The 9,017-nt window shown below is 29.3% G+C and overlaps 1 protein-coding gene across 1 annotated transcript; it reads left to right on the top strand.

Moving 5' to 3' along the window:
* The first annotated feature begins 3,190 nt into the window (after positions 1-3,190).
* LOC109819253 (pectate lyase) lies at positions 3,191-6,275 on the top strand. Its single transcript, XM_020384919.3, has 3 exons — positions 3,191-3,366; positions 3,975-4,715; positions 5,700-6,275. Exons 1-3 carry the CDS (start codon positions 3,254-3,256, stop codon positions 6,058-6,060), a joined length of 1,215 nt encoding a protein of 404 aa, XP_020240508.1. The 5' UTR covers positions 3,191-3,253; the 3' UTR covers positions 6,061-6,275.
* Positions 6,276-9,017: the final 2,742 nt, after the last annotated feature.

Raw genomic sequence — 9,017 nt, 5'->3', positions numbered from 1 at the left:
TATAAAAGGGAATTTAAAATTTTTTACCCTAAACCGTATTTTACCCTAACTTTTTTCCCCATATAATAATGAAGTTGATCATATTGGGCGTATTAATATGTTTTTTGTTTTGATATTTTTCATAAACTTCCCATACATGGTAAAGTTCTAACGTGAAAACATTTATTAGTTCTTGTTAATGCCTTTGAAGTTTTCACATAATGAATAGTATGCTTCCCTTTTCCAATATATTATGCACCAACCCCTCCAACCTCTTTGTGACCAGCATGAAACATTCATTATCAATTAATAGCGGTATGCAACTACTTAATAATCAAATTCGATGTTGTTTATCAAAATTCTTCCCCGACCATTGATTATTGAGACGTGAAACATTGGTAAAAGTCAAAATGCTTTCCGCAGTCAGTGGAAAAAAGTAAGCAACATCATTTTACATAATGGAAAATATTGTGGGTTTTGGCTAATACTGTTTCTCCTACAACTTGGCCTGATGATAGTAATTAATTAGAATAAACAATAGACCAAACCCTATCATATTGAATGAACAAGGTGAGAACGTTGTTATAACTGAGCTTCTCGATGAGAATCACTAAGTCAACAACAGCCATCATAATAAAGTAGGGTTGAGAAAATATGTCCCAATAATAGAAAGTGGCAAAATCAATTGGAATCGGTTGTTCCATTGGCCCAAGATAAAGGCAATGTTGTCCAACTAACACACATAGAGGATAAAGTTATGGTCATTTAATTATATGTACCATAAGTACTGTCAATTCACTTGTTTTTTTACAACACAAAAAAAAAAATATATATATATATATATATATATATATATATAATGAAGAATTTCGCTTATTTTAAAGTAAATATTGATATATTTATTTTAATCAATAACTAAACTCGTGTTATACTCAATAGTTATTGTACTTTCTTTTTTATAAAGTAATATAAAATTTACGGACTGAAAAATCTGTAACTTTTATGAGTTATGGCTGTTATTTTCTGGTTCACAATATGCAAAATTATATATATATATATATATATATATATATATATATATATATAAGAAGTACAAAAGAGCTTCTATTACTATACCAGCCGTAATATTTCTATGTAATTAACTATTATTACTATCTAATCTATATTTTCTATTTGTAATATTTAACAATAGGATTATACATTATCGTATTCTCATTTGACCAGAGTGGACCCTTATTATACCTGTAGATTATGATAGTCATGCTAATAATACTATAACAAAATTTAGTATATCAATAATTATTTAATGATAATAAATTAATTATTCCTATTTTATTATTTAATAAAAATATTAATGACTATTATATAATAATCATTAAAAATGTATTTTCATCACATCAAAATTTATTATTAGCAGTAATTATTTGTTAGAAAAAATTTAAGTCTCACATCGACTAGAAATAAAATAATTAAAAAGTATATAAATGAATGATAACTCTCACCTTACAAGTATGTTTTATAAGGTTGAGTTAGGCCTATAACTTACTATTCTAAGTTGGTATTTAAGCGATAAGATAATTTAAAAAATTTAAAAATATATACTTAGAAGATAACCTTTATCTTCTAAGTCCTACATCAATTAGAAATAAAGTAACTAAAGAATATTTGTACTCATCTTACAAGTCCTACATCGACTAGAAATAAAATAATTAAAGAGTATTCTAAATCTTTTCTTAAACTTTTAGCGGAAATTTTAAATGCCAGTAACAAATGATACAAAAAGTTATACACTTTTCCCGACTATTATGATGGTCTTTACCAGTATATAGAATAATTGTCGGTAAATATTTTAGCGACATTGCATATAATGGCTAATGTATGAAATGTCGGTAAAAGATTTTGTAGCAACTTTTATTGCCACTAAAAATCATATTAAATGCCACTAAAAGTCTATTTTATTGCAGTGTAAATGAACTTTAAAATATCAAGAATTAGTGGTATGGCTTTCTCTAATATATAGTATTCACGTAGAATTCACTACTTAACAAGTGTGACTCACCCAACAAATTGAGTGAGATTCACATTGTTTAATAAATTTTAATTTCATTTGATAACAGAGTGTGTCTGTTCGTCTCTGTACAAGTGTATAGGATGACATATTTTTGGAAATTATCAGGTCTTGGCGACGAGAAAAGGGTGTAGTAAAATAAGGAAAAAGTTGAACTAATTAAAACAATTAATCTACCCATCGAAATCATGAATTAGGCACAGAGCCAAAGTCAAGTCATCATGTGTGCGCGCGTACATTCTAATACCGTAATTTCCGAATTCTTAGACATAAAATCATGTTAAGTATAGTGCATGCATGTGTGATCACACTGCAATGGGATATGGCACAATTTAAGGGCAGAAGAACCGGAGAATGAGGAGATATCTGATATGTATGGGGAAGAACATCACTTTGAGTTAAGACATGACAATGCCATTGCAATGATGGACAAGAATATTTTATGTCCAAGATTGCATCCACCGGTGGTATAAGTAATATATATATATATATATATATATATATATATATATATATAAGAAATGAACTATTTTTATGATATAATATAATTTTGTAAGGTTGAATTAAGTTCATAATTATTACTTAATTAATATAATTTTAAATAAAGTATATTTTATCGAATATTGTTAAATATATTAAGTCATTTGCCATCAAATTGTTATCAGATTATTTATTGATTTAGTCTTATAAGTATTACATTTGAGATATCTTATTTTCACCGTGAAAGAGGAGCATTGGAATCAAACATCCTTTATCTCACAGCCAGTTTTGTAAACATAGTCACTTCTTTAACATTTTAAGAAGACATAGATATGAACGAGTTTTGAAACACATGCACACTGGCGAAAATGAAAGTCAATTCTATGATAATGAAAAAAATAGAAAATTAAAATCTAGTGGGGGCATGCATGTGCCTTTACCTTATGGATCCGTCCACAGGGTCAACCAAATTGACTTTGTGGCTTGAACAGTTGAAATCCTTAGGGGTAATATAACGGTTTCAAACAACGTCTAACTGTATAAGACCAAAACGTACGTAACATTAAAACCAGAAATTACGATAATGTGAGCCCCACTTAATCGGAAATATTAATCACGCCATCACTCTCGGCTTTTTCTTTCTATAAACTCCCTCCATTCACCCAAAGTTCCCCACTCTCTAGCTCCCACTTTTCCATTACTCTTAACAAAGAGAGAAGAGCAAAAATGGCTACACTTTCATGCTTCCTTATTCTTTTTGCTTTTTCTCTTCTGACACCCCATTTTGTTTCTTCCTCAGCAGTTCGAGACCCTGAATTGGTTGTGCAAGAGGTACAAAGGTAATGCCAAAGAATCATTTACTTCATACAAGTTATTCTATTCATACACTCAACTCCTTTTTCAATTTTTTTTATTTCTTTCTTCGTTTACATTGTATCATATTTATCACATTTATCAATTTTTCCTTCTATTTCTCTCTATCTTCCACTCATACACCTCAAAAACAGTGCATGCATTTAACATTCACTAATATAACCCATGTAGATGCTGTCAATGTAACATAAAAGTTACATTCTGTATACTATATACATTAAAGGAATGACATTGTTCTTAAACTTCATTCTAGAAAACTAAAAAATGTAATTATTTCTCTTATTCTCTAAAATAAATAAAATCAAAAGTTGAAGTTTAATTCTTTTTACATTTTCTAGGCAATCAAAAATCAAATATTTGTATATTCTATTTATGAAACCATTATTACAAAATTTAATAAATACATAAATGTATGAATATTTGTAATTAAATGATAATATAAAAAAATAAAAAAATAAAAATCCTTTACACAGTAACCTTGAGTAAGTGCATGTATGTATCATTTATTAATCTAGCATGACAACATGTTAATTTATGTATAAAAAAATGTAACATTTTATTTTTCTTACTGCAGAAGCATCAATGCCTCTAGGAGGAACTTGGGTTATTTATCATGTGGAACAGGCAACCCCATTGACGATTGCTGGCGCTGTGACCCTAATTGGGAGAACAACCGTCAAAGGCTAGCTGACTGCGCCATAGGGTTCGGCAAGGACGCCATTGGAGGGAAGCACGGTCGAATTTACGTGGTCACCGATTCTGGTGACGACGATGCTGTAAACCCTAAACCCGGAACCCTAAGATATGGAGCCATACAAGACGAGCCACTTTGGATAATCTTCAAGAGGGACATGGTGATAACCCTAAAAGAAGAGCTTCTAGTGAACTCCTTCAAGACAATAGATGGAAGGGGTGCAAGTGTCCACATTGCTGGTGGGGGATGCATCACCATACACTATGTGAGCAACATCATCGTGCATGGCATCCACATTCATGATTGCAAGCCCACGGGGAACACCAACATTAGAGACTCGCCACATCACTCGGGGTTTTGGACTGTTTCCGATGGTGATGGTGTGTCCATCTTTAATTCCAAGCATGTGTGGGTTGATCATTGCTCCTTGTCTAATTGTCGTGATGGGCTCATTGATGCCATACATGGATCCACGGCTATCACCATATCTAATAACTACATGACCCATCATGACAAGGTTATGCTTTTGGGACACAGTGATTCGTACACACAAGACAAGGACATGCAGGTCACTATTGCCTTCAATCATTTTGGAGAAGGGCTTGTACAAAGAATGCCCAGGTACGTATGTGTGTGTACAAAAGTTAAAAAAAAAAATGCTAGGATTTTTGGAATGCCATTAAAATTTTAATTATGTGGGTCATGAGTAATTGGATCATAATTTAATAACTTTGTTAATGAAGACTTCATATGTTTGTTAGTCCTTCTAAGTATAGAGAATTTGGTTTTGTTTCCACAATTTTAAATAATCTAATTTTTATAAATTTTAAAAGTTTTGAAAATTAATTGACCTCTAGTGTTATTTATTGGTGACATGACACGTATAATATGTCACATCACATGTGAAGTATGTTATTTTAAAATAATTGTTGACCTAGTATATTTAAACATATCACATTACTGAATAATGATATAGATCAATTTTTTAAAGAAGTTAAACATGTGAAAACTAAAAGTAATTTTGAAATAGAACTAAAACTAAAATCTGTCTTATTTGCAAAAATTTAAAATATATTTAAATATTTAATAAATTTCAAGTTTAGAATTAATAATAAAAGTATATTTCAAAAAGTGTGATAAAAAAATATATTGTGGGACTTCTTATCAATAAGCTAATTTTATCAATTTCTCATTAATGCCTATGTTCTATATAAAAGTTCAAATTCATAATATATATATATATATTGCATATATATGTGTGTGTGTGTTTACACATATTGCATTGTTAAATTTTATAAATGTTTAATATCAATATTAACATAATCAAGTTTTTTCTTCTTTATTTTCATATTTGAAAGTATATATTAGATAAATTTTAATATACATCCAGCTTTCAACAACAAAGCCAAATGTGTACTAATGATAAATTTTATAACATAATTAGTCAGCAGTACAATACAATCAATGTGACTTTTACTTATTCGAGAATTAATAGGGTTAGCATAATAATAAGAAACTAGAATAATATTCACAAATTCTTAAGTTGGAATATAATTCTTACAAATTTAAAAATACTAACAAGAATGAATCTCAATATTGTTGCAGGTGTAGACATGGCTATTTCCATGTTGTGAACAACGACTACACACACTGGGAAATGTATGCAATTGGTGGGAGTGCCAACCCTACCATCAACAGCCAAGGGAACAGGTTCCTTGCACCTAACAACAGGTTCAGCAAGGAGGTGACCAAGCATGAGGATGCTCCACAGAGTGAGTGGATAGGGTGGAATTGGAGATCAGAGGGTGACATGTTCTTGAATGGAGCATACTTCAGGCAATCTGGTGCTGGTGCTTCTTCCAGCTATGCTAGGGCTTCAAGTCTCAGTGCAAGACCATCTTCTCTTGTTGGATCCATGACCACCACTGCTGGTGCACTTACATGTAGAAAGGGCACTCGTTGCTGATCATGATCTCACTTTGATTATTAGCAAAGAAATGAAATGTAACTGCAGGGAGCAAAGAGAAATTAATATGTATAATTTATATGTATTAATTTAACCTTATGCTTAATTTGCTTCACTTGCGGTTACCTAATATATTATTAATAGCAATTAAGTTTATACCCAGTTGTTTATTTACCTTGAGGACTTAATACAATCTCTTTCTTTTTTGCTTTTCATTTTTTTTTTAATTATGTGATATAATTGATGGATAACTTTTCCCTTTAAGTATGTGGTTGATTAAAGATTAATTTTTTTTGTACTTGCATGTATGAAATCGGTTTGATTACACTTTTGTCATCAATGTTTTACAATTTAGTGAGTTTTTTTATTTTAATCTTTTTTAATCTTTTTTTATATACATAGTTGACTTGATTGTTAACACGATACACAAATTGTTAATGTGATATATATTTTTTTTGCAGATATCTCACATTAATTATTGTTGTAGATTTTTGATGTAATATACAAATAATGAATGACATGATAATATATGAAGTCAATATGACACATTAATGATTAATATATCACATTCAATTAATGATATAAGATAATCGATTAAAAAAATGATAAAATGTGTAAAATTTTAAAAGTTATGTAATGAAATATAAACTTTAAAAGTTTAATATCAAAATTTATAAAATCATGAAACACCACGGAGAAAACTTGCAATAGCTTATGGAAAAAAGTATCTTTTGAGAAATGTGAGTACTTTAAATGAATTTTATAATGCTCAAAGAAATAGTGAAATGAAATTAGGCAATAGCCTAAATTAAATTTTATTTTTTTCATCCGTATTTTCAAATGGTTATAGCATAATGGGACTGTGATTGCATTGACAATCTTGCGTGTACAATGGAAAGCAAAGTGCACCAAGTGTTGGTCTGATTCAATGATCTTTGTGTTTTGTAATGTGCACGCCTCTTCTACTATAAACTCTTCTATGTACCTCTTTTGCATTGGTATTCCATTTTTAGGAGCAACTTCTCTTTCTCCTCTGATCGCTGCCTGACCCATCTACCTAATGGTGTCCTTCCTCCTTTGCATGCGCAGCTGTAAAAGTGAAAGTAGGTACCAATTAACATAGAAGGAATCAATAAAGTCGTATTATATATATTCTAAAAGGTTCAGGTCAAATACAAAGGATCACTTTTAAAAAAACAAAAATCTTAAATTATGTTTAATCTCACTATTTTTAAATGATTCAATTTAGTTATCTAATCTTTTGAAAATATTCGATGTTATTCTTCCGATCAAATTGTCACTAACAATATTAATAAAATTGGACACAAGAACAATATTGAATATTATTTGAAAATTAGATAATCAAATTGAATCAAATATTAGAATCAAATTGAAAAAATATCTATTTTTTTTTGTCTATATGATATAAATTTTATTTTACCTATTTCATAACTTCCTTTAAAAATTAAATTTTTTTGAATACTAGGAATTAAAAAAAATGATTACAAAATGAAGGAACTATCTAATAAAAGAGATTATGAAATAGATAAAATAAAATTAAAATTTATCTAGAGAAGAAAATGTTAGATAATTTTTATTCAATTTGGTCCTATTATTTTAAAATTGTTAAACTTCGTCTCGTTATTTTTAAAATGTTTAATCTAGCTCTCTAATTGTCATAAAATATTCAATGTTATTTTTTCATTTAATTTCATTAATGTTATTGGTGTCAAATTGGATGAAAGTGCAATATTGGACATCCTTTTTTTTATTTTTTTTAATTATATGATCAAATTGAACATTTTAAAACTAGTAAAACTAAATTGAATCCTAAAAATAAATAGATTGACTAAAAATATAATTCATCCTTAAAAAATCACTATAAGTATTTAATTATTCTTCTTATCCCTATTTACTTCTTAAATTAAGTTATGTGATAAGTTACTTATATTAAAAACATTTAGTTCAATGTTACAAAATTGATTTGTAAGATAAAGAATATCTTTTACACATATACTCTATTAAAATTATATCATTAATTTGATATCTACAAACGATTCGATAGAAGTTTAATAATGAGTAATAACTCCAACAATTTATATTTATTAAAATACACTTTCATATATATCATTTTAAGAAATGGGTTATATTTAATTTATTCTTATAAAAAAAATTTATAAAATGAATATTATTCTCTAATTATAACATTATTCTGAATATTTTGATCATATTATTCGATATATAATTTTTAACAACGAAAAAAAGTACCAAATGTTGAGAATGTCTAGTCAAAGAAGTAAAATTCTTCTACAATAAATAATTTAAATGAATTTGAGTACAAATACTTCCAGGGTAAGTTTTTTATAGCACTTATGTTTCACTTTCACATTAATCCTTGATCTGAGAACATGTAAAGGAACCAAACTCATTGTCACTTAAACGAGGGAAGTTGATGGTTAGTTATATTTATCATTTAATATTGAAGTCACTGAAGGCTTTCTGCCGTCAATCGCGCGTGCACAAAAGGTTACAAGTGGGTCCTATGCATCCCACAGATGGGTTTTGCAGTTCAAAAGAATCAAACCCATGATGGAGGAGAAGGAAGAGGTGGGGTCCCTCTATCACGTCTAGAAACACACTCAATCAGTGTTTTAAAACCCGGACCGACCCGGCTGGTCGGACCGGTTGGACCGGGAACCGGTGGTCCAGCCGGTCCGAATCTGAAGTTGGATCGGTTATGCAGTCGACCCGTTTTAAACCGGATTGAACCGGTCAATTTTCCGGTTCAACCGGTGAACTGGTGGGTCAAACCGGTTCAACCACTTTTTTTTTTCTTTAATTTTTTAAGGAACCATAAATCACAAAAATAATAATGAAAATTGAATCTCTTAATGAAAAAGTAAAGAGTCTTATTAAATATAACAATGACTACTTGTTCTAATATATTTGTTTGCAAT

This window comes from Cajanus cajan, chromosome 2 (assembly GCF_000230855.2).
Source record: "Cajanus cajan strain Asha chromosome 2, NIPB_CcT2T_4, whole genome shotgun sequence".
Lineage (NCBI taxonomy): Eukaryota > Viridiplantae > Streptophyta > Magnoliopsida > Fabales > Fabaceae > Cajanus > Cajanus cajan.
This window is presented reverse-complemented; position numbering and strand designations above follow the sequence as displayed.